The sequence below is a fragment of the Aspergillus fumigatus genome, chromosome 1, assembly GCF_000002655.1.
Source record: "Aspergillus fumigatus Af293 chromosome 1, whole genome shotgun sequence".
NCBI lineage: Eukaryota > Fungi > Ascomycota > Eurotiomycetes > Eurotiales > Aspergillaceae > Aspergillus > Aspergillus fumigatus.
In genome coordinates this window covers 4,075,668-4,099,563 of record NC_007194.1, presented here as the reverse complement: position 1 = coordinate 4,099,563, position 23,896 = coordinate 4,075,668, and the positions used below count along the sequence as shown (strand labels likewise).

The window sequence follows — 23,896 nt, the reverse complement described above, 5'->3', positions numbered from 1 at the left end:
AATGTTGGGCAATTTTCTGACTAGTAAAGTAACTAGCATGATGAAATCCCGGAGTCTACTCCGTAGTTGACCATGAGTGGAGGCAAATCAAAGAGATGAGGCCTCTGTTTCGACCATTGACAAGGCTAGCAGGTAGACTAATTTTGAAGTGGTATCCCGAGATCGGCAATGGAAGTGTACAGAGTGGTTCTCCTGCCATGCTGTTCATTCTAAAGCCAATGTCTCCCCTAGGACAAGGTACCTACCCTTTTCGGAATAAGATCTCTGGCTTCAAGAACGAGCATTCGTATGCAACAAAGCAAGCGGCCCTGTAAGGTATCTCACATCCGTGGCAATCATTTCCTGGGGCGATAGTTCCCTAGATGATCACCACCAAGCCGGGAGTATGATATTGGATAAGCAGTTGAATAAGGCGAGGTACATTAGCCAAAGTATGGTTCTTTCGAAGGCTCAACCGTTCAAACTTCAAAATCATGTTTCAAGGGATCCAAGTGGTCCGTCGAGTTCGAGACGGGCTGGACGGAATGTCATTCAGAACGTTTGATTCGTCCGCTTGATTTCTTTACTTCTTTTCGTCACCGGCAAAGCTGGAGTCCGTGCTGTGCATATTCTCCGGACACTGGCCAGAGGGTGAGGGTGCTTTCCTGCTTCAGATACCATTACGAATCTGTTTTATCTGTATTCTGAGTCATGATCGTGCGCTGAGAAAAATCTGTCGAGATAGAAGGCAGTCGGCTTTTTGCTCCCCTGCGTTGTTACAGATGGGTAAGCTTTGGCAATCCATCAACGGCCGCCTCGGACTACCCCCATTGCTGAGCCCCATGGAACCTTAAAAAGGCTGGTAGGCATAGCCCGGATGCTGAGCCGGGAGGTTCTGTTTTGGATACCGGCTAGTCTAGGGATTTCATGGAAACAGCCTTTGAAGTTTTGATAGCGTGGCGGCAGCAACCTGAAAGGGTCTGACTAGTACTAGATAGTAAGGCCGATACGTGGCTCATAGTCTCCAAGTTTTGTGGCTTTGAATTCAATTCTAAAGCTACATAGGTATCTATTGCTTAACCAATAATCCGAGCCATTTCTTGAGGGGGGTTCCATTATTTGTCGACCCTGCGCTGTGACTGGTCAAAGACCGTCTTTCGCCCGAGTTACCTCCAGGCAGTACGGAGAACGTCCTCTGCCATAGTGCCTCGTGTTGGTGGCTCCGCCGATCAATGACAATAGCAGTAAGCTGTGCGTTGATACTAAGGTTCTTTTCGTTGCATTCACTCCTGCGTCGATCCAGCCGCCTGGCCGGCAATGCTTTGGGTGTGCCACTGAAAGTGGAGTCATCTTATTACTAAGGCTTTCGTGTTGTTCAACCATCGCCAGATTTCACCATCGGAAAGTGGTTTGCTGAATGGCTACGACAATAAAGGGTAACTCTTTTAGTACTTTGATGAATCGAAGTATGCAGTGATCTTCGATTACAACTTTAAAAGAGGCAGGTTATCTTAGGAATACATTCCTTATGCAGAACCATCACAAAATCGGGAGAGAAGAGAGTCGGAAAAAACACCCGTACAACAACAAATCTAGGCAATCACCAAACATTATTGCTATGCATCCTGTAGACTTATGGGAAGGTACGGAGTCCAGCAAGGCGGCTCGTGCATTGCTTCCAGGCGCCTGCTACAACTAGCTGCTTTGATGCCCGTTCCGGTTCGTCCTCGTGTGGCACTTACCATCTGAAACTGTCACATACTTCACTTACACATGTTTGCCTTGCAGGGGGTCCTTTTCTCCTGCGTTGGACTGAACCAGGTACAAAAATTGTCATACTATTAATAGGATGCAGGTTCTTTGGGGGCTGGCATACCCTCTTCCTTCCCTGTCAACGATGGAGTGGTTATGATTATTGAAGGGATGCGGTCAGATTCATACGAGAAGATCAGGAACAACCAATCTTGACACCTCGGCAAAAAAAAAAGCAATTTTATTGTTTCATCTTGACAGCTCTAAAGAGCAGAGAGGTCATTTCCAAGTTTCCTTCAACACATTGAGTATCCTTTTCGGTCAATATCGACGCCATGGGCGAGTTATTACTCCAGTGGCACCATTCAATGGCCAAATAATACCGAACACAAGGGCGACGAATACATCGTTGTCGACTTGCCATGGAGAGACATTGAACCACACGCACTGAACGCTCACAGGGAAACTGCATGGAGTGCTCCATACACAAAGAATGGCTGATAGGCTGCACACCCTCATTTCATCACCAACCTGTAAGATACCACCTTCGGCTTCCGGGTCGCGTAAGATAGCTCGTTACTGGACACCAGATCGCTTTCCAGGGTGGAGGTAGCCTAAACTTAGCAGCCATTTACCTCTCGTGTGCCCGTCACAGCATTAAAGGAGCCGATCCAATCAAAAAGCATTGAAGGACTTACGGAACTGTTGCCGCACGGGAGACATGGAGGCAGACTCTGGCGTGTTGCAGCATGTTTTGATTGGATACATTAGGCTTTCGGGCTCCACTCACAATGTGGTGAGGATTTCAGACACCTGGACGCACCGATTCGCCAGAATACGTACTACGAATCCACTTGAATGACGGCTTGTTGGGGAAGCCGAAGGATGAGCAGCTTTCGTCATCCCATTTTCAATGATAATGATTTATTTCCACAAATCTCGGATATGAGTTATGGGGATCTATGTAACAGTAAATCCCGATAGATATATCCTCCGTAGTAGGTCGTCGGTAAAGCCAAGTGCAACACTCGGGGATTTCCGCGAGGTCAAGAAAGGGGTGCACGTCTTATCCCTGACTCTTTGTATTCAGCAGATTCAACTTGCCTTGGCTGCGCTTCTCATCCGTGGTGTAAGCCTCGGTCGAATGGCCTCTTGTCCACAGAGGAGCGGCCATTGCCTGGAATCCCCTGAACATAACAGTCCACGTGGCTATGCATTGACCTTTGAGCTGTGGCTTTGGCCCTCGACGTCCGTGGTAATTAATTATTTCCTCATAAAGGATACATTGGCAAGACATTGCGGTGTTTGCTCTTATCTATCGACTGCGAGCCAAATTAAATGGACTCTTGCCAACTACTTGACATTCATTGGCCACGCGATGGGTTGTATCTCAATACGGAGTACTCCGTATCCTTGCCGCCTTCTCTCTCTCGTTTGAGCTTTGAGATTGACCAAGAGACACTACACTAGCACCTCGCTTAGAGCCACGAAGAGTGTCGCATACTCAGGTTTCAGAGATGATGCTAGCCGACCTAATTCTACTTATTCGCCAGAGGCCACGTCGGCCATGCTCGGGTCAGACGTCAAGCTGTTGATGATTACTTAATTCCCTAGCATATGAGACAGTGATCCACTCCCTGATCCCTGCTGGCTTGGCTCCTCGGAATCGTTGCCGAATCGGTTTCTTATGTTCCATCAGCCCATGTCCGATTCACTTCTTTTGGGCATATGCACCGTACAGGGTGACAGCGTCACCGGCTAGAGAATCCTTCTCTCCTTTGGACGACACTCCATGGTTGCCCCATAGGCGTGCCATTCCGCGGCCCATCGCGGTCATGCCGTGTCAACATCATACAACCATCCCTGACATCAGACCTATGTCAGCACTAGTCGGACCTGTCGTTCGCTTCGAATTGCAAAGCAATCGCATGCTTACGGAGCTGCGAGTGAGCCCTATCGGAACTCGGTATGCACGCAGCAGTAGCTTGCTCCGGGGCGGACCATCTCATCCAGGGGATCACTATCCGAGACATTGACACCAAATCTACTCACTACTAAGCCAGATTCAGATAAAGCAGATCCCAACCGATGCCCGCTAACCTTGATCACCATTAATATGGAGAAAGTGGACTCCGAGACATATTAATCCTTGCATATATATCATGATTCAGCTTGATGGAGGTTGTGTTTCACTCATTACTCCGTACCGATATGGTGATACGCACATTAGAACTTTTCCGGGTATTGAAGTTTCAAAGGGAGCCAGTAGAATAGTGACTAGCTGACCACTGACACTCAGCACTCACCGCGCACCCTCGGTTCGAAGAACCGTGAGACAAGCCCCATATGTGTGGCACAGAAGGCGGCATTAGTAGCATGCATTCTTGTCATGGCAATCCAGAAATGCAGATTGGAGAAAGACAGCGACTGGAGATATCATCCAGTTATTTTGGATTGACTCTTCGTCTTCTCCCACCTATCCATAATTACCTCCACCAACTTACTCAAACCCTCCATCTCCTCCTCAACGGCCAACTCGAGGGCCCGAGGATCGATGCTACAGCCCACGTAGACAGGGAGGCTCATCCGTCGGGCCAGGATCTTGGCGACTCGGGACGTATATTCCTCCGTCGAGGGGGAGGAGTATAACACAGTTGATATGACCGAACGGGGAGAATGGCGCTGTCATACGTCATCGACTTATTCGATGTTATAAGATGCATATCATCGTTTGGAACAAATGCCGGCAGGCTATGAAATTATATCTGACCCGAAGGGGGGAACTTACATCAGGCATGGCGTAGATGAAACTTCCCATCGGCTTCAGCGAGCCTCCGGGCTCGCCTGGTGTCGTAGTAGCTAGGAATATTGTGACGCATGTCTCTAGGATGGTCAAATGGACGTGTGCGGTCGTATGGAGTGCTTTTGGTAATGGGAAGGAGATCTCTTGTGGTTTGTAGGCCGGAGTAACAAGTTCAGTCTGTGGTGCGACCGGCTGTGCTGTTGTCATGTCGAGAGTCTGAGATTTCTCCTTACGACTTGAATATATCAAATAAAGGTATCTCCTGTGATTTGGACAAGTATGGTGTGTGTCTGGCTAATCTATAGTGAGTAGATAGAAAGGTGAGCGATGTCTGTGGTGCAAACTGATATGTCGCGGATAATGAAGCACCGCTTTCTGGATGTTTCCCCGCCAAATAGAGCGGGTCCACGGATTTCACCACCGCAGTGCGCAGACAAAAGAGAGTTCTTCCAGACTCTCAATATCCGAACAGCACATGTCAGTCGTATAAGATACTAGATCCAATAACACGCATTGAAGTTGCAATGAAATAGTCATTGCGCTTCTGAGCTTTGCGCAATTGGAAGCCAGGCCAGAGACGAGCCCCTCCGTAGGACTTCAGCAACAATGGCAACCGAACTACAACAAAATGATCAGGTTGATGACTCGGAAGACGTTCGAAGCTGGTCCGGGGATTTTGATCCTCTGGCAGAACCTGAAGAACGACGGGTTCTCTTTGCTACGTTGGATTCTTTCAGGTGTGTGAGGCTATACAGAGGTCGCCAGAGTCTGTGATCATTTCGATTCGAGATGCATTGGCTTTGATCTTCCTTTGAGAATATCATCCTGCTAATTCTACAGCCATATTTTGCTGACCTGGACCAGGCAATATCGGAGAACGGCACACATGAACACTACACATCGCCGCCGGCAAGCGTTTTATGCTCTTCCATCGTCGCACTGGCAGATGCTGGCAGAGCCCCCGTTCTCCCTCTTGGACAACTTCAACCGCGTAGATGACGCTATCGATGTCAATGCTGACATCGCGGACTCGATTCTCGCGGCAGGCCTCGCGTCGTTCGGTCTACCAGCCGATCCGGATCCCAATGATCCACGGCAGAACTGGCACGGCACGGCCACGTCTTCAGATGTCAACAAGGCGCACTCAACCATCCGCCAGTTCTACCGCGACTGGAGCGCCGAGGGAAGAGCCGAGAGAGAGATATGCTACGAGCCTGTTCTCCGTGATCTGCGCGACGAGTTCGACACCCGGCACTCTGACAGGAACGAGATCCGGGTGCTCGTCCCGGGCGCCGGCCTGGGAAGACTGGTGTTCGAGATCTGTCAAGCAGGCTTCGCCGCAGAAGGCAACGAGATCTCATATCACCAGCTGCTGGCCAGCAGCTGGGTTCTAAACCACACCCGCGGTCCTCAGCAGCACGCCTTGTACCCGTTCGCGCTGCACTTCTCCAACCTCCTGTCGCGCGAACAACAACTACAGAAAATCATGATCCCGGACAAGCACCCTGCAACAGTGATGATGGAGGCTCAAGCCGAGGACTCGTCGGCATTTGGAACAATGAGCATGTCGGCGGCGGATTTCGTCGTGCTCTACAACAATCCCTCAAACAAGGAGGCGTTCGATGCCGTGGCTACCGTTTTTTTCATTGACACAGCCCCGAATCTTATTCGCTATATCGAAACCATCCGACATTGCCTCAAGCCCAACGGTCTTTGGATCAACCTTGGGCCCTTACTGTGGCACTTTGAGGACGGTAGTAACAAAGGCCATGGCAGTGGAAGTGATCACTCTCAGGGCATCGGGGAGCCGGGGAATGTGGAACTGACAGAAGAAGAAGTGTTTTGCCTTGTTGAGCGAATGGGCTTCAGCATCGAGAAACGGCTGTCGGCGGAAAACCGACCCCTGTGTGGTTATATCCAGGATCCAGAGAGTATGCTGCAGAACTTGTACCGGCCCTCACATTGGGTAGCGCGCAAGAAGACCGAAATCCAAAATTGAAGTAATGCAAGAGGCTTTCCTCTAGACGCACTTAAACGGATCGTGAAAATCTGCCTTGCGAGTTGAGTCTAACACGCCTCGGAGATCAAGGGTCGGCTTATTGCTGCTCACCACCCGGTATATATTACTAACACATGAAACTGCTGGCTCGCTCAGAAATATATAACATCGATAGTACATAAGGCACACGTCTGTATACAGCAGGAAATAAGTACCCGATGAACGCTTGAGCCTTGAGACTCGGAAGTCTGGTACTTTGGATACGGTATCACACCATACGAAACACAGCCTCCGTACAGAGTACCTTACGGAGTACAGATACATGATTCAGCCGCAGACAAACTAGACAAACAAAGAAAAGGAACATGGCTTAGCAGCTCTAGTGCAGTGGCTGGGTTGTGGCTGTTCTGTGATTTCCCACAAATCTACCGAGACAATTAGATGGAGTACTCGCAGTGACAGTGGGCAATGACAGTCAGGAACGTGATTTTCTTTGTACACTGTCTATGAGTGGGAAATGCGTCCAACGAAGCCGATGGTCAATGAACCTGATGGAAACTTACGGAGTAGGTTGGGAGATGGTGGTTTGACGGACAGTCTCCACTTTGGCAAGGCAGATCGCTCGTATCCTGATTCTCGATTCTCGGATTCAGGACCGAAATTCTCTCCACTTTCTGTTTCAGGAACGGGAGAGCGTTGGATATCTGTGGAGCATGAGGACAATTATCACCTCATGCTGGATGGATTGTAGTGGCAATGCTTGCAACTTTATTGATCGCTTGTTCTCCATACTAATAAGGCTTCTATCAAAACGTGTCACACTTATGCGGTAGGACACCAGGCAGATTCCTGGCTGGTGTTTTAGATGTATGGTAAAGTACAATACATGACAATACTGGCAACCAGGGACTGAGTCGGGCTCGGATATCCATATCCATGGCGAGGAGAGCTGTCAATCGCAGTGCCCTTGACTGGGAATGAGATACTAAAGATAGAAAATGTAATAACCAAACAAAAGGACTCGATATCTTCAAACTTCCAGATTAATGTCGACGCAGGAACTGTGGCATTGCACAGGACATATTAGTAACTAACGGCTGTGGCCAAGTGCTGGAGCCATAAGCAAGGTCAGGTCAGTACATAACAATAAGCATCCATTTGCATGTCATCTCATCAATTCATAATCACTTCCAATATACAATTCAATCAATATTGATGAAGCTTATCGATTTGGTTAGTCTTTGATGATCCAGCACGTCCAGTATTCTGTGACGCCTCCACAGTGTCAGCCTTGCCCCCATGCAAACTAAATCACCACAGTTGATCCCTTGATTCCATTCATCCAGTCTTGCTCGTGTTCCTCCATCATTATCGTTCATCCTCTTCCTCCACCCAAATTCTGCCTAACCCATCCAGATTAGAAAGCTTAAGAAAAGAAAAAAAAAATCTTCAAAGGAGTTGTTTGTTTCATCCGCCCTTTGCAAGCACTGACTTTCCTCTTTCTCCATCACCGGCTGACTCGGTCTCTTTCATTGTTTTCCTTCTTTCCCTCCCCCTCCCCCCTCTCCCCGCCCCTTCTCCCTCTCCCTCGTCCTTCTCCTGAACTCCTTGTCTCCTGTTTTCGGGTTGCCTCCGTCACAGGTCATTTCACATGGACCTGATGAGCTCACGATTTAAATCCTTCGGCTTCAAACGCAATAAGAACAACAGTAGCGTCTCCGTCTCCGCTACCCAAGTCGCCAGTCCTAGCCCGTCCACCCACACTCTCGTCGCCCCGCCTTCAACCGCCACCTCCCCCAGCTCTCCGCCTTCTGGCCATAGTTCCTCATCGACCAGTCTCCCCATGAACAATCAGAATACCTTGGGTCGCCCTCCGAGTTATACTTACAACACCGCGGGCCGGCCAACCAGCCCCATGCCGCCCGGCCAACAGTTGGCTCATCACCCACCCCCATTAAACACCAACGTGCAGTACGGCCATCAGCCTGTCCAGCCCGTGGGCGCTCCGCCTGGGTATCCGTTGCAGCAACCTGTTCCACATGGAATCCCTCCTTCGTTGCCGCAGCCTCAGTATAACGTACGGAATCCCGCGGTCGAAGTCGAGGGTGCTGGTCGGAGCAAGGCACAGCTGATTGTTGGTATTGACTTTGGTACAACATTCTCCGGTGTCGCGTTCGCCTTTGCGACCAACAATGAGGCTCGCGAAGATATCATCACAGAATGGCCTGGGGCAGGAACGCATACCAAGCAGAAGGTGGGCGCTTAGAATTCTATGGAAAACATCGCCTGGCGCTTGTTGTTTCTGACTATTCGAGTTTCATCTAGATTCCCACCGTCTTGTACTACGATCAATATCAGAAGGTGGTAGGCTGGGGCCCGGACATTGCGGAGGCTCTGGCACCCACTGGATACCCGAAGACCGGCGTGCAAAAGGTCGAATGGTTCAAACTACAGCTCATGCTCTCCGGCAATACTTATATCGACCCCATCAACCTACCGCCTCTTCCTCCCGGCAAATCAGAAATTGATGTTGCTGCCGATTACCTCTTTAAGTTGCGACAAGCGATGCGGGCGCAATTACAGAAGACTCTTGGTGAGGTGTTCACTCGAGAAGAGCGTAATATCCGATACTATCTCACCGTGCCTGCGATCTGGAATGATGCAGGGAAGGCAGCGACCAGGGCGGCGGCCCTGCAGGCCGGATTTCTGCGCGACGAGAACGATAATCGCTTGACGTTGATCTCGGAGCCCGAGGCTGCCGCACTGTTCTGCGCGAAGACCGGTCTGCTTCAGCTCAAAGTCGGGGATGCGATCCTGATTGTGGACTGCGGTGGAGGAACGGTGGATCTGATTGCGTACGAGGTCGAAGAGGAGCAGCCCTTCAGCGTGGCGGAGTGTACAGCGGGATCGGGCGATTCCTGCGGTTCGACGGCTCTGAACCGGAATTTCAGCAACATTTTGCGGGCCAAGATTCGCAAGATGAAGTTGCCCGACGGTTCGAGAACCGCGGGCAAGGTGTATGCAAAGTGCATTATGGACTTTGAGAACCGCATCAAAGCCGATTTCCGCAACAATGGCCAGAAGTGGGCTGTGGATGTTGGTATCGAAGCAGACTTCCCCGAGGCTAATATCGAAGAAGGGTACATGACATTTACCAATGAGGAAATCCTTCAATGCTTCGAGCCTGTCGTCAACCGCATTCTCGAGTTGGTTCGGAACCAGATCATCGCGATTCAAGCGCAGAATCGATCGCTTCAGGTAGGTTCATCTCGACTATGCTGAAATTCTCACTGACGATTTGGCAGAACGTTCTTGTGGTTGGTGGATTCGGTGCCTCGGAATATCTGTTCCAGCAGATCAAGCTCCATGTACCGCCTCAGTATCAGTCCAAGGTGGTGCGACCCATGGACTCGGTTGCCGCGATTGTCAAAGGAGCTGTGACCGCAGGTATCACGGAACGAGTGATCACCCACCGAGTGGCACGTCGGCACTACCTGATGGCCACTCTCCAGCCGTTCAAGGAAGGCTATCACCCAGAACAGTACCGTGTTCCCAGTCTGGACGGCAGAGACCGGTGCAAGTACACGCGACAGATCTTTGTCCAAAAGGGTGAGCGAGTCAAAATCGGCGAACCGGTCAAGGTCAGCTTCTTCCGACAGGTGGCGCCGGGCGCGACACTAATGTACGAGGACATTCTGTACGCTTGTGACGAGGATGTCTGTCCAGAGTACACCAAGGATCCGCGTAAGTGCTTGAATTTGTTTCAATATTTTTTTTTTTTTTTTTTTTTTTTTGTTGTTGTTGTTGTTGTTGTTATGACCAGTGACGTGGACTGACGTACGATACAGGCATCAAAGAGGTTGTAACCCTGACATCGGACCTATCGCGCAAGAATCTCGAGACCGACTTTGAGCGCATGGACACACCACAGGGCACATTCTACCGAGTATACTTCGACATCTACCTGACCCTCGATGGTAGCGAGTTCAGTGCCGAGCTGGTTTGCCAGGGTGAAGTTATGGGCCGATGCCGAGCCAAATTCCGGTAGACACTACGACCACAAAAAAAGTACAACAACAAAAAAATTACGAAATGATTTTAATCCCGAGAGTAGGCAGCATGGATCCTTGCGTGTCATGGCTATGATTTATATAGAAGTTTGCTACTCGCGGACGGACTCTAAGAGCCATTGGCTGCTTTCAAATGATCCAGCGCGTCAACTGATGAGTGTGGATGGATGCGGAGTCTATATCTTTCTCTTTTATACGGCATGTGCGGAGCCACTTGGAAGATTCTGATGCTCGTATATGATGTGTGGTCATGTCCTGTTTGTTTTTCTTCTTCTTACCTAGATACCTCCATGATTTTTGACGACTTTAATTGAACCTGATATATAGTATCCGGCGGAATCTCGGAACAGAATGAGTCTTGTATATTTGACAGTAGATCCTGCCTAACCCTCCACCTTGGGTAGAGGCACAGGTTACACAGGTCAGGAACAGGGATACCCAGGCCACACTGCAGACGCCGTTGACAAACGTGGATGCCAACTCGAGCCAATGGCTTATACAATGAGAGAATACCCTAGGTAGATTTGGTAGCAGTACGGAGTAGTCGAGTGACCTCCTGCCTCCCTTACATGACACTGACATGTTGTTTGCACGTGTCGGCCATCCCTTCGCATCCAGATTCAGCGTCCACGGGGTTCCAGGTCCCTGAGGTCCAAGGCAGTAGTGCAGCTTGCATCTACATTACCGTCTAGTCCAGATTGAATGATGCGTCAGCAATGATGAAAAAAAAAAGTCAGCTGATGCAAAACGTCCCTATGGGACTTGGAAATGATCTTTCCCCGGGGGGAGGGGAGGCGAAGAGTCTAAGCGAGAAGATTAAGTTATATGCATGCAATAATAGTGGAAGTCTTCTCTTTGCGTCTCGGGGAGACGCAGGACGGAGTACTTGCGTTTTGTTTCACTCCGTAGTCGAAAGTATCTTGATAAGTACTTAGTTACTCAGATGGCTGATGACTCAGACTCGATGCCGTGCAGAGTAGACTTCCAGAGCATCAATGAGTCCATGGCTGAAATGACCTGAGATGGGATGCGGAGAACCCAGTCGGTGGCAGCGGTGCAGAGCACGGACAGTGTCAGCCCTGGCTCTGGTTTGGGCTTGGGACGCAGATCTTCAGCTTGCACAGCCTTGAGCTAGGAGCTAAGTTAACCAGTTAGATTTCTTAGGCTCGCTTTGGACGAGGGATCTCTTCAGTGGTTGACTAAAGGAGGAGTTGGTGGAGCATTGCTGGGCTATTGTAGAGCCTGGCCAGAGGAGTCTCGGTTGAAACAACTGACACTCTGTGCGGAGTACTGACAGGCCTTTTCTATCCCGTGACTCCCTTTTGCAGTTTGTGTGTAGGACCTTAGCCTAGTCTATTGAACGGTGATAGTGATGAGGCTTTGAAAAACATGGTTTCATTCCATGTGCTCGGTTCAGGTACCAGTAGCTATTCCCGAGTACTGACGAGCTCACAACCATGAGGAGTGACAAGCTGGCGGGTACACAAAAAAAAAAGCAATTCCGCACCAGATAGCAGATCAGCCCATCTTTAGAGTTCACAGACAATCGAGTCTTCTTGGAGCTACTGGAGTTAGTGGCTCGGTAGGCTACAGTAGTCAAGCCTCTCTCTGGTCGGGAGGAACAAAAGTCAGTTAGCGTTGGCAGTTGGCACTGTGCAGGACTGTGTCTGAGGACCAGCTCTACGAGGCCACTGAAAAAGCAATTGTAGATGAAAAACACACACTAGAAAATTATCGACTGATTCTGAACAACATGGAAATGGGTGATCCTCCAGGAGCCCGTCACGTCTCTCAACAATCCCCAACTCGAATCCCACCAGCTCGACAATGAGCTTGCTCCACACAACCCAAACAATGTCGTGCGAAGGGATAGCGGCAAGCGCGCTTTGCGCAAGTTTGGTACTGGCGGTTGCAGCGCAAAACCCCGGATTATTCGAGTGGACCGAGCAGGCAGTAATATCAGTAACCTGGCAAATGATATATTGATGATAGATGGTTTTCAATCCGGTACCACCGAATGGCTCCATAACCATGAGACAAAAATGAAAATCCTAGATCTGGACTCCTCGCTAAGTGGATCGCTGCCAGGTAGTTTGCATGGCCATTATCCCTACCTTTTAATTTCCTCGAATGTAAGTGGCTATCTCCGCGGGGTCGTGAAAGATCGTCTCTGAAACTATCCCATATACGTCAGAGACTCTGTCAACTCTGGGAGGTACGGAAAAATGCAGGTCGCACTGACAAAAAGTGGTCGGAGGGAATTACCCAGCAGATTTCTCAGCACTGGGGGGGGAATGAGGTCGAATCACCGCCACCTGAATGGATTGTGTACATAGGTAATGTTGATGAAGCTGTGTGACCACCGACTTCCCAATCGGGTTGGGTCCATGCTGTATCGCAGTGGACGCTTTTTCATTTGTTCTCGAGCTATCTACTCTGTCGGGAGGAGTACTATTTTCTAGTGATGCTAGTGGAAGTAGGTATATAGTACGTAGTAGTATGATGACAAAAATACGTGCCAAGTGCTATAGCTAGAGAATCCTCGTCGGCCTCGATCTTCGGTGGATATGTCCAGTCGGGAACGCAGACGGGATACCGCTGGGAATGGAGCCGCAGAGCCTGACCACCTCGATAGGCAGGGGGATCCTCATCACATCATGATGATTTCCATTCAGCTCACGGGGTCTGGGATGGGGCGCACGGACTGTATCCGCGTGAGCTGCACCTGACTTGGCCTACCAATGTGTAATTCGGATTATTGTCAGGAGAGGAGGAGATGAGTGAGGATATGCCCGAGTAGTTGCGTCCATTGTCTGATTCTCCTTACCTCACTATGGGTCCCCTCTGAGTAGCACCTTTGATTGTTTACATGTGTACCTACAGAGTAGATACCTCTCTAGTAATGGAATCACAGTACGGAGTACCACAAGTGGCAGCTAGCTCTAGAGTAAGGCGGGGAGACTAGGGGGAAATCTCGACGTGATTTTTCGTCTGGCGCGCTCCAATTAGATCTCTCCATCCGTTAATTCATGGTGTACTCCGTACTCTGGACAGTGTAGGTACCCACTCCCTTAGTTTACTGGCTACTAACTTACTAAGGATTCCCTGTGGAGCTTGCTTTTCCTACCTACCTACCTGCTTGGTCATGGCTTTGCAACGCAACACACCGTGAGCTGAGCTGAGTAGTACGGAGTAGCGAGAACATACGGTACGGAGTACCTTACACTATATTCTCCTTACTATCTCCCAATACGTCTGCTGATCATGTGGATGCTGTCAGGTTCTATTTTCCTTTGCAAAGGCAGCGAATTGCGGCTTTTGCGGGGAAAGACTTTGAACGTATCATCATTCAGTCCAGTCCAGTCCAGTCCAGTCTTGGACAGCTCCCTGAATCCGGAATGCTGGACCCTCTCGACTCGCTCGAAAGTTAATCGTCTGACCAAGATGATCTTCTGTTGCTCCATGGGTCCAGGCAACTATAATTGAGACCTTTGCCCTCCATGGAGAGCGGAGTCAACCGATGTCTCGTTGCCCGTGGTGCCCTGTCGAATCCGTCCTGGATGTGTAGATTACATTGAAAGTCTTTTTTAGAGTTGTTCCTTGTTCCCCTTCTTGCGGTTCTCTTCTTTCTTTCCTTTTTCTTCCATTCGTCCATCTCTGTCTTATACAATTTGTTTCTCTATCGTGCTTGAATCCGATTTTGTTGTACACCATTGTCCAAGGCGATGAATAGCTTGTCGTGGGCCGTCTTCTTCATCCTCCTTATACCCCTTCTTGTCATCAGACTACGAAAAGCGCTGGCCTCATATTTTCAGAAACCAGCCCAGCATGCAGGCTGCACTGATGTCAAGCGCATGGCGCCATACCCAGCCCAACCCATCAGAGGAAGGGAGCGATACCGGGTCATGATGGACATCCGGAAGCTGGACGTGGAGAACTGGCTCACAGTCGACAAGAACTACATGGACGAGCATCTTGTGCGGAGTCGACTGCTGCAGGAGGAAAGGGAACAGGTTCTCCAATGTCTGCCAGAGTCGTACGATGCTTGTCTCGAAGCGCTGGAGGAAGTGGTTGAGTTTCTTTGCCAGCGATTTCCGCACATATTTGAGCGGAAGCAGTCCGGGAACGAGTCGACCATCCACAATCGAATGACGGGGGAAACTTTCGTCTTCGGGGGGGAGAACAAACAGGTGGATCCTCTGGAAATCGCCGTCCGGCTCACCATGGAGGATTTGAGCATCCTGATGCAAAACGCCGACGGCGAATATTACTTGTACGTTGAAGTGAAGCGCTAACAGTTTGCCCCCGACTGACACCGCCAATAGAGCCGCCAGTGCCAGTCTCTTCCCTGTTGGCTGGACAGTCAAGGAACGCATCGGTTGGACAATCTCCCAGCTTCACAATCCTGTGCCTCTGTGGCACCAGCAGGTTGCTAGTTCTGTTAGCAAGTAGGTAGTCTTGAATAGCTTCATAAAGACAAAGAGCGTACGCTGACTCTCACAGATTCCTCGCTCGTCTCACACCCACTTCTCCAATGGAGCGATCCAACTACTTCGTCGAGGTCAAGCGACCAGATGAGACTCTCTTCGAGATTCTCTATCGCCCAACGACCCTCTCGGAAGACAACCCCGACCCGGCACCAGAAGACATCGTCATCCGCCGCGAGCGCCAGACTTTCCGCCGCCTACCGAAAACAGGCACCATCGTCTTCGGCGTCAAGACCTTCCTAACGACGCTCGACGAGCTGCCCATGCAGGAACTCCAGAATCTCGCGAAGGAGACCAAGAGTTGGCCCGACTACGTGGGCGAGTACAAGGGCCGCGAAATCTGGGGGCCCAAGGTCCTCGAATTCTGCGAGAACCGTACGCGATCATTTTCACAGCAGCTTGAGTCGGAGAAACTGGACGTATAACCTTGAATTTTGTAGCATTAGCGCGTTTCCCCCCCTTTTTTTTTGCAAAAGCATATGGACGGGTGGCTCTCTGATTTCAAAAAGTCCTTAGCATCATCATCATCATCATCATCATTATTCTCTCGTTCTGGGCCGGCTTTTTGCTCTGTTTTGCGATTTCTCTTGCGTTTCGATCGTGCTCGATCATGGGCGATTATCCTTGATTTGAGAGACAAGCGTTCGACACTTTGAGGGAGACCTTACTCTTATCTCCTTGGTTTTTGTTCATGGGTTGTCGCCAAATGCCGCTCAAGCAGATTGCTGCAAACATTAAAGTCGAATACACAGCATCGATTTCACGTTGACAATTCGATGGTGAAAGTATGATGAAAGCTTGAAATAGTGCCATTGTATACGCTGGAAACCAATACTACTGCTACTGGCGCGAACCCCAGTAATTGGATGGGTAGCAAAGGCGACAACTATAAACAGAAGCAAAAGAGGCCAATGTGTCCGTCGAGTCTATCAGAATATAGTAAATAGCGAAAAGGGAAAAAAAAAAAGAAATGGAAACAGGTCTAGTCCAGTAACCGCTAAATCTTCGCACGAGCAGGCTCGTCCTGTTTTAATCGCACCACTCCCTAGAAAGACACGAACAAGCGTTAGCGGCCGTTTTCTTGCAGGCAGTAGCCCAAACCGTAATGTTCGCGAGAGCGAGTGGAAGCGTAAACGTACCTCCTGCGTGCAAGTCGCAATCAGCGTCCCATCCCGCGACCAGATCTTCTGGATCGCCAGCCCCCGGCCCTCGCCCGCCCACGGGCTCTCCATCTCCATCAGCATCCACTCGTCCGCGCGGAACGCCCACGGATTGTGGAAGTAGATCGAATGGTCCAGACTAACCATCATGCCGACCTCCTTCCGGTCCTCCTTCGGTTGGTTTGTCGCCTGGCTCAGCGCGCCCTCCAGCCGCCGCCGCAGATCGGCCGCCTCCTCCTCCTTCAGCTCTTTGATCGCCCGCGCGATGTCCTCGTCGTCCAGGTCCGACGGGTTCTTGAGCGCCTGCAGCGCCCGCCGCAGCTCCGCCGGCGACGAGAACCGCGGGATGTTCTGCACCCGTGCCACGGTCCCGATGAAGTAGCTGTCGGTGATGTAGGCCAGCGCGGAGAGGTGCGCCTGGTGGCCCCCTGCCTCGGAGATGCGGCCCCGCGCGCGAGCGAACCGTCGCACGCGCTTGTCCTCGGGATTGGGCGAATCGCCTGCGTTCAAGTGTCAGATCTCAGCACCTCTCGAATCGTCCCTAGCCCCAGCTGCTCATGGGCAGTGGAGTGGAGGCAATTTTGCTTACGGTTGACAGTCCCCGCCCTGTGTGTCTCAAACGGCCCCCGGCTATCCTCCAGCGAGCCTCTGGTTCCCTCAGCAGGGTCGGCGAGACTCGGTTTGGGCGTGGCGTGCTCGAGGCGCTTCTTGCCGCCGCTGTTGGCCCGGCTGAAGCTCAGTGTTGTTGTGAAGATGGGCCGGCCGCGCTGCCGCGCTTGCACCGTGCGGGTGATGAAGCTGCGGCCATCGCGGACTCGTTCGACGTGGTATAGAATCGGGATTTCCGAGTCGCCCGCTAGAACGAAGTAGCAGTGCATGCTGTGGACGGCGAAATCGGTCGGCACCGTTCGCATTGCGGCCGAGAGGGACTGGGCGATGGCGGCTCCGCCAAAGATGCCGCGGGCGCCGGGGGGGTGCCAGAGTGGGCGGGTGTTGGTGAAGACATCCTAACCGTGTCAGTAGAAATAAACGAATGATTCCTGTGGAGATTTCTCAAGGCAGCGTGAAGAACAGGAGACGTACGGGGCCGATGTCAACAACTGGGGTCAACTCCAAAACGTTTTCGATCGGCGCCTTGGATTCATCCAGTGGTGGGGGTTCGAACAATGTCACTCGCTTCGCCATGTTGATTTATCAGGTAGCAATGTATGCTGCAATCTGGCGATAAACGATAAGGATCTAGGAAAGAAAAGAGGAATTATTATTCGAAGGCGGATGATGGCAGCGTCCTCAAATCTTCACGCGCTGCACGAGACTCCCGAATTGGTAAATGCCGAGGCATCTCCATCGCTTGGATGTGCCGACTTTAGATGACGATTGGCATCACTAATCGGTCCGTTGAGAGTAGATTCGGCTGTACGGATCATCGTATTATTGTCAGCCAGCTCAGTTTTATTAATAGCCCCTTTCTGATTCTTTATAAGTTTGGACCCCGGCCAATACTCCATTTGGAGCATTGTCAACGGGATTAAAATTAATTTTAAAGGCTCATCTGGTCATGCAGAATTTTAGCCGGATATTCTGAGCACATGTCTTCAGTGTAGCGTCAAGTGCACATTTTCCAGGTCGGATGAGGTTTGCACAAAGAGCAGGCAGCTGGGGCATGGTTTAGCCAAGCATCAAGCAGACGCGACTGGCTCATACATCTATGGAGCAAAAATAGCATCGAGCAAGACGCGATCTATTTTGTAGCGGTTCTATCAACAGTCGCAGGTCGACTAGCCACGGACGTGCGGCTTGCGCAAGTCGATTCACAAGCTTTTGCAAGCAGAAGGCTTGCCGTACGTCCGCAGCCAACTATATCGCAGATATCCTGGTCTAACCAACCTATCACGTACCATCAGCAGTGCCTGGCATATATTCAGCTTCGCATAATGCATCTGTTCCCATGATTCATGACTTGTGTCGTTTCCTGCGCCATCAAATGAAATACTCCTCCCTCGGCGGCATATACCGATCCCACCCTTTCCCCGGACTTACAACCTCCGGCACATCAACCTTGAACGTCTTCTGAACCGCCTTCGCACTGGACCTCTTCTTCTTCCCATTCTGCTGCAGTAATCGGAGCAGCTGCTGGCGCTGCATCTCCTCCTCGGTAAGTAGGGTCGGGCTCGCAGAGCCGTACTGGATGCGCGTCCTGTCCGCGAACGTCCGTCCATAGATCCACAATGCGCCTAGCGCGTAGAGAAACACAAAAGCGCAGCAGAGACTGACCACGATGGTTGATAGATTGTTCATGGGGAGGATGTTGCGACAGAGGATGCTAAAGACGAGGTTGAAGAGGCCGAACAGGCTCGATGTGAGGCAGGGGCTGGGACTCTTGGTTAGTTTGAAGTCTGCTTTGTTGGTACGCCTCTCTGGGCCAAACATACAGAAAGACAGAGTGAAGGAGATAGGCTCGTTGGTCGATCTGAGCGCAAACGATCACAAAGGACAGCGCATAAGCAACGCCGATCAAGACCATGGCGGCGATGGTCAGGACGGTCTTGTTGATCTGCGGGTTATTTTCGGGCTTTTCAAGCGCGAGTGGAATCATCATGTAGCTGGACACTATCAGATCCTACATTCATGCAGCATTATTTTTAGTACATACCCCAAAAGCGACAGCGTCGATGCCATAGCCGCCGGCAATTGCCATGCCGATCGCACAGTATCGGTCTCTCGAGTCGCGGGTTGTACGGGTTCTTGCGACACCCAGAGCTCCTGATACCGGGACGAAGACATTTTTATCGGCGAGACATTAATCCCAAAATCTGGTATATCTGACGGTTCAAACTCAGAAACAACGATAGCAGAAGTGAACGAGCGAGTGACAATAAGCGAGTGTGGTTATGTTATCGGAACATTATGATTACATAGAGGAGTGGTTGGCTAAGATCGAGCACGCGAGAGAAGCGAGAGAGAAAAAGACTGAAACACGACTGAATGGGGGGGATCGCCAATATTAATATGGCTTAATATCTCTTTGACTACAGTGATATTGCCTCCAAAGACAGGCTCGAGGAACCAACCACTTCGATACTAGACCAGCGAGATGAGCTATCTATGCAGCTAAAAGCGCGTCACAAAGGAACAGGCCACTAGGCGCACAGGACTATATTTAGTGACTCCATGCATGATGTGACCTAACCGAGTCTGTCAGTCTATCACTATTTTAATTATGTCGATCTGTGACGGCCTTTGTCCTGTAAGCTGACTGGACGCTGAAGGGCTGAATGCTGCATGCCTTCAGCCCCCAGCCACGTTTCATCGCGATGGGGGCGACGATGATGTCAAATGCAATAGATATTCAAGTAAAGTTGAGTGTCAATTGGTCTAACAATTGCCGTGCTATTCAGTATTATCTATCGTGAACACCAAGCTCTGTATCCACTTTAAACCCGAATAAAGTCACGGATGATCCGACAACGTCTCCACATCCAGATGCTTGGTTATCAGATGCAGGTCAAACTGATCAGGTACCTCAAAACTATCACAGCATCCCTCTGTTAGTAAATCGCTTTAGAAATCTGTCAAGGAGCTGATACCTACCTGATACGATTGCCAGCTTGTTTGGTGATTCTTCCCCCAGCGGATTCGATGAGCGATTTCATCCTGTGGAAGTAGACATCAGTGTGGAGGGATACAAGATATGGCGATATGGCCGCATCGAGAACAAGAAAGGGCTCACCGATCGATATCCGACTCACTCGTGTGGTCTTGTAGAACGAGCTGAATACATCAGTCCTCAGGGTCCGACTCTGCACTCGACCAACTTGGACAGCTCACTGTGTGTAAAGGCATTCTGCAGTGACCGACTCGGAAAATGGGCGCTAAAGTCATCCTCTTTCACAGAATATAGTGGCAAGAGGCAAGATCGACTACGTCTTATATAACACTCTACGTATCGAGACCAGAAAGTCATCATGATATCATGTTGACTATATCGACCATTCTGTTCCGATGAGAGAATCTAACAAGGTGTCCTCTGCGTCTAGATTAATCCTGCCTCTCCACCGAGAACAGATAATTCTTCGTTCGGAGTTTATTCAAATCCAGATCCTCCTCTGGGATATCATACCTGCCAGAGTAGCCTGTAAGCCTGCATATAGTAGAGAGTAGACTCGGTAAGGTATCTTACACATATGCCTTGAGGAAGCGCTCCTCTCTCACAAAAGTGCCACCGCGAGACTCAATCTCGTTAGAACTCTGCGTGGAGTCAGTCGCTATCAAGACTTTCATGTAGATTCCAAGATATACTCCTTTTTATCTCCTACCGTCACTTGCGGCGGGAACTTGACCTGTTTCAAAGAACATCTTTGTCGGCGTATTGCCTTCATTGTTGAACTTTGGGGGTACGAACCAGATAATAAGGCATGGTGAGCAGACGGCACTTTATGTATTGTTGACTCTATCTCTTCTGCATACAGACGCAGTCACAGAAAGATTGATCAATATAAGAGCACAGCTCTGGCAACGATGTCATCGTGGTATCATCTGCCCGTGGCTTGGCTCATGACAATGGGGGTTGCATCATGGTGGGAGTATATCCTTGGATTGTTATTCTAGTGAACGAGGGCCGGAAAAGCGGTAAATATATCAGATGAACGAGAACAGAGCACTCTGATCAAGGACGAGGACTGCGTTTTGGCAACTAGTACCATTCATGACGTGGCTGGCGCTTGTTGAAGAATGAATACCTTCAATACCTATGTCAGATACAGGCCAATGAGCCTCATATGAACAGGCAATATTCCCTTACCATCAGTAGAGTGGAAGACGCCAGGCTTGTATTTTGTATTGAGACCAGCACATATATGCGGTAGAGTTTGGTGTATGGTAAACATGCTGGCAATTCCAATATTATACATTACTCTAAGATGCTTCACCAATGCTGGACGACAATAGACCCTCTTCTGTTCTCGCATTCAGATCGACGATCGACAGAAACGCAGTGGTCTGCCAAGATCGCCATGAAGATTCAAGCTGAGGAAGCCATCGTCTTCAAGAGCGTCCATATTTGTACACATCCGTATCACTATAAGCCGGATCGTGAGTAACTCTCCAAGAAAATCGACTGGCGCAGAGGAGACACGTACAAGTGACTTTTGAGGCTCTCTCTTCCTTCTGCCCTGGCATTCACCCACACACTGACACTCACCTTCGATACGGGAAATATGCCGTATCCTCGACGGTCAATCGTGACCGTTCCGGAGTGCCACTCGAGAATATCCGTCCATTGCTCTCCTGCATGCTGCTGACCAACGAACATGCGCTTCTGCGATGGGCCGGCGTTGCTCATGATACAAGCTAAACCCGAGGGATGCCGCCGGTTGCCATAACGAATAAATCCTATTTGTCTTGTCAGTATGGTGAAAACGAGGGCCAAAAGTGAGGCAGCGCGCACCGATGCAGTTTCTCTCGTCGAAATAATCCCGCTGCTCTCCGTATGCGTAGAGCTTCCGGGCTTTTGTGAGAATCGGAAGCCTGCCGCCGCACGAACGCTTTGTTGGATGCTTGCCTCCCCTGATCCCGTAAAGATCACCCCAGAAGATACAGGGTTGTCCTTTATTTTGTAGTAGGATCAGAGCGTATGCTAATGGCTTGAAGAAAGATGCGACCGGCACCTAGTTGCAATCTGTCAGGATGGAGCAGCCAATGTAAGACAGTGACAGCAGAGTCTTACCTCTAACATTTGGCCTGGTTGCTTTACTGTAGGTCAATAGCTGCAGAGATTCTGAGAATGGAAGTTGATTCTTACCGTATCATGAGTCATGACGAACGTCTGGGCGGTTAGTGTGGAGATCAGTCAGAACACAAGTAGAAAACTCACAATGGCATGTTGAGGTTTGCTCTGAACTAATGTACCATCGAGAATTCCCCGCAGGTCCGCTTCGGGGGTCAGGGAGATTTTCGAGAATCGGTCAACCAATACCGCATCATAGAGATGAACTCGGTGTTCCATTATCTCCAGGAAATGCAGAAGTTCTTTGAGATCACAACGCCAGTATTCCGAGACTACAAAGAAATCAGGTCCCTGAGTCTTCCGAACATGATCGACAAAGTCCCTCTGGAAAGCAGCCGACATGTGTTTCGCAGCGTCTAGTCTCATACCACTGAGAGGCAGTCGAGTGCCGATCCATTCGCCCCAGTTAAGAAGATCCCTTCTGACTTCTGCATTGGAGTAATCCAGATTTGCGAACATCAGATAATCGTAGTTGCCGAACTCGTGACTGACATCGTTAGCCCAATCCTTGTTCGGCCCTACAATCTTGTAGATCGCATTCTTCTTCTGTGATTCGTCCCAATCGACGCCACTGAAATGATACCACCGATATTTCATCGAGCTATAGCAGTCGCCACGGCCCTTGAAATCGAACCCCACCCAGCCCTCGATCTCTTTTGGACGTGAGATCTCAACATTCCGTCCTAACGCGGTATATCAGATATCTGCTTAACCAACCTCTCTGCTGAAGGGATACATACTTTCCGGGTCTACTTGGACAGCCAGAAATCGTTCTGTAAAATCTGCGCCTGCTTTATGGTTGAGAACAGCATCCCAATGAACGCCAATACCGAGATCTCGAGCGGCTGCGGTGAGCTCCAGGAGCTCTTCCTTGGTTCCCCATTTCGTCGCTCGTGATCCTTTCTGGTCAAATTCGCCCAAGTCGTACAGATCATATACATCGTAGCCATTTCCACAAGGATCCATCCCCTTGCATCCTGGAGGTATCCATATGTTGTCGACACCGATCTCCTTGAGACTCGGTAGAATATGCCGTAGACGGCGCCAGTGAGCTTGGTCAGCTGGCATATGCCATTCAAAGGTTTGCATCAGAAGGAGATTGTCTGGTGCATCCCAGGACGGGAACTGATCCAGACGACTCGCTTCCTCTATTACCGCATTAGTTCAGATCGCAAAGAAGAAAAAGGGACGCAAACCTTCGATTTCATTCCATTTCCGCCATTCCTTTCTTTTGGTTGGGAGGCAGCTAGAAAAAAAAGAAAGCATTGGGAGACCTAAAGCAATTGAACCGTCGAACTTGAGGAGGGGAGCTGAGTCGACAGCCGCGATATAACGCTTATAGTTTTGGAGGCGGATGAGGAAATGGAGTGATTATATGAAGATATAATGCAGCCCCAGCTTTTTTCAAAACCACAGTATTGCATCAATAACGTGGTGGGAATATGAAAGTAACTATATATAGGTCAGACAATTACTCAGATTTTGCCAATGCCGCTAGTTTCAAGATATCATCAGTCAAAATACTGTGTAGTTTAGCGCAACCTTACAAGAACAAACCGAACACACAGTATGTTTGTGCAAGTGGACTCGTGACAAATGGGAGATCATGAGTCGTAGCAGGGCCCTGATATCCTTTTGTGCTCTTCGAGCTCTAATTAAGTAGATATTTTGAGAAGGAATAAAGTTATAATACAAGCTACAGGACGGAGTAAGTCGGTGTGATGATGGAAAGGAGTCAGGACACGGTAGTGCGTGGCTTTTGCGCCAGAAACTGTGGCCTTTCCGCGCTGTGAATCGCTGTTTTATGAGAAAGGCTCAGCCTTTACCTAGTTGGGTGTAGCGCAGGTTATATTCTAGTTTC

The 23,896-nt window shown here is 49.9% G+C and overlaps 8 protein-coding genes across 8 annotated transcripts; 3 read left to right on the top strand and 5 right to left on the bottom strand.

The window, feature by feature from the left end:
• Positions 1–1,248: 1,248 nt before the first annotated feature.
• AFUA_1G15220 (proteasome assembly chaperone 4 family protein) lies at positions 1,249–4,741 on the bottom strand (the record flags this gene model as incomplete). The annotated part of the gene is made up of 2 exons (XM_747798.2): positions 1,249–4,413; positions 4,520–4,741. The coding sequence occupies 2 exons, from the start codon at positions 4,739–4,741 to the stop codon at positions 4,168–4,170; spliced, it is 468 nt and encodes a 155-aa protein (XP_752891.1). The 3' UTR covers positions 1,249–4,167.
• Positions 4,742–4,766: 25 nt separating this feature from the next.
• On the top strand, positions 4,767–6,533 carry AFUA_1G15210 (carnosine N-methyltransferase family protein; the record flags this gene model as incomplete). The annotated part of the gene is made up of 3 exons (XM_747797.2): positions 4,767–4,789; positions 4,847–5,271; positions 5,399–6,533. Exons 2-3 carry the CDS (start codon positions 5,141–5,143, stop codon positions 6,531–6,533), a joined length of 1,266 nt encoding a protein of 421 aa, XP_752890.2. The 5' UTR covers positions 4,767–4,789; positions 4,847–5,140.
• A 966-nt stretch (positions 6,534–7,499) lies between these two features.
• AFUA_1G15200 (Hsp70 family protein) lies at positions 7,500–11,027 on the top strand. The gene is made up of 5 exons (XM_747796.2): positions 7,500–7,665; positions 7,772–8,787; positions 8,859–9,791; positions 9,839–10,277; positions 10,382–11,027. Exons 2-5 carry the CDS (start codon positions 8,185–8,187, stop codon positions 10,579–10,581), a joined length of 2,175 nt encoding a protein of 724 aa, XP_752889.1. The 5' UTR covers positions 7,500–7,665; positions 7,772–8,184; the 3' UTR covers positions 10,582–11,027.
• Positions 11,028–11,542: 515 nt separating this feature from the next.
• On the bottom strand, positions 11,543–12,806 carry AFUA_1G15190 (uncharacterized protein; the record flags this gene model as incomplete). The annotated part of the gene is made up of 2 exons (XM_747795.2): positions 12,328–12,806; positions 11,543–11,734 (listed from the first exon to the last, which is right to left on the bottom strand). The coding sequence occupies exons 1-2, from the start codon at positions 12,634–12,636 to the stop codon at positions 11,543–11,545; spliced, it is 501 nt and encodes a 166-aa protein (XP_752888.1). The 5' UTR covers positions 12,637–12,806.
• A 969-nt stretch (positions 12,807–13,775) lies between these two features.
• On the top strand, positions 13,776–15,515 carry AFUA_1G15180 (heme-dependent oxidative N-demethylase family protein; the record flags this gene model as incomplete). Its single annotated transcript, XM_747794.2, has 4 exons — positions 13,776–13,811; positions 13,884–14,876; positions 14,929–15,051; positions 15,107–15,515. The coding sequence occupies exons 2-4, from the start codon at positions 14,329–14,331 to the stop codon at positions 15,513–15,515; spliced, it is 1,080 nt and encodes a 359-aa protein (XP_752887.1). The 5' UTR covers positions 13,776–13,811; positions 13,884–14,328.
• Positions 15,516–16,087: 572 nt separating this feature from the next.
• AFUA_1G15170 (uncharacterized protein) lies at positions 16,088–17,571 on the bottom strand (the record flags this gene model as incomplete). Its single annotated transcript, XM_077803978.1, has 4 exons — positions 17,334–17,571; positions 16,840–17,257; positions 16,230–16,750; positions 16,088–16,135 (listed from the first exon to the last, which is right to left on the bottom strand). Exons 1-4 carry the CDS (start codon positions 17,433–17,435, stop codon positions 16,088–16,090), a joined length of 1,089 nt encoding a protein of 362 aa, XP_077660147.1. The 5' UTR covers positions 17,436–17,571.
• Positions 17,572–17,971: 400 nt separating this feature from the next.
• AFUA_1G15160 (uncharacterized protein) lies at positions 17,972–19,200 on the bottom strand. The gene is made up of 3 exons (XM_077803977.1): positions 18,904–19,200; positions 18,683–18,853; positions 17,972–18,621 (listed from the first exon to the last, which is right to left on the bottom strand). Exons 1-3 carry the CDS (start codon positions 19,032–19,034, stop codon positions 18,231–18,233), a joined length of 693 nt encoding a protein of 230 aa, XP_077660146.1. The 5' UTR covers positions 19,035–19,200; the 3' UTR covers positions 17,972–18,230.
• A 727-nt stretch (positions 19,201–19,927) lies between these two features.
• Positions 19,928–23,785, bottom strand: AFUA_1G15150 (alpha-amylase). Its single transcript, XM_077803976.1, has 10 exons — positions 23,583–23,785; positions 23,232–23,487; positions 22,776–23,183; positions 22,123–22,718; positions 22,051–22,074; positions 21,976–21,996; positions 21,697–21,916; positions 21,389–21,641; positions 21,052–21,327; positions 19,928–20,989 (listed from the first exon to the last, which is right to left on the bottom strand). The coding sequence occupies exons 2-9, from the start codon at positions 23,299–23,301 to the stop codon at positions 21,294–21,296; spliced, it is 1,626 nt and encodes a 541-aa protein (XP_077660145.1). The 5' UTR covers positions 23,302–23,487; positions 23,583–23,785; the 3' UTR covers positions 19,928–20,989; positions 21,052–21,293.
• Positions 23,786–23,896: the final 111 nt, after the last annotated feature.

What these genes read in the sequence shown, in the direction of transcription:
- AFUA_1G15200 (XM_747796.2), top strand. Translation starts at nt 8,185, where the DNA reads ATGGACCTGATGAGCTCACGATTTAAATCCTTCGGCTTCAAACGCAAT. An exon ending in GAACGCATACCAAGCAGAAG is followed by an intron (nt 8,788 to 8,858) that starts GTGGGCGCTTAG and finishes AGTTTCATCTAG; the next exon opens with ATTCCCACCGTCTTGTACTA. An exon ending in CGCAGAATCGATCGCTTCAG is followed by an intron (nt 9,792 to 9,838) that starts GTAGGTTCATCT and finishes ACGATTTGGCAG; the next exon opens with AACGTTCTTGTGGTTGGTGG.
- AFUA_1G15160 (XM_077803977.1), bottom strand. Translation starts at nt 19,034, where the DNA reads ATGTCTTCGTCCCGGTATCAGGAGCTCTGGGTGTCGCAAGAACCCGTA. An exon ending in TCGACGCTGTCGCTTTTGGG is followed by an intron (nt 18,854 to 18,903) that starts GTATGTACTAAA and finishes GATAGTGTCCAG; the next exon opens with CTACATGATGATTCCACTCG. An exon ending in CTCCTTCACTCTGTCTTTCT is followed by an intron (nt 18,622 to 18,682) that starts GTATGTTTGGCC and finishes CAAGAGTCCCAG; the next exon opens with CCCCTGCCTCACATCGAGCC.
- AFUA_1G15150 (XM_077803976.1), bottom strand. Translation starts at nt 23,301, where the DNA reads ATGCTTTCTTTTTTTTCTAGCTGCCTCCCAACCAAAAGAAAGGAATGG. An exon ending in AACCAGGCCAAATGTTAGAG is followed by an intron (nt 21,917 to 21,975) that starts GTAAGACTCTGC and finishes GATTGCAACTAG; the next exon opens with GTGCCGGTCGCATCTTTCTT. An exon ending in GAGAGCCTCAAAAGTCACTT is followed by an intron (nt 21,328 to 21,388) that starts GTACGTGTCTCC and finishes TCCGGCTTATAG; the next exon opens with TGATACGGATGTGTACAAAT.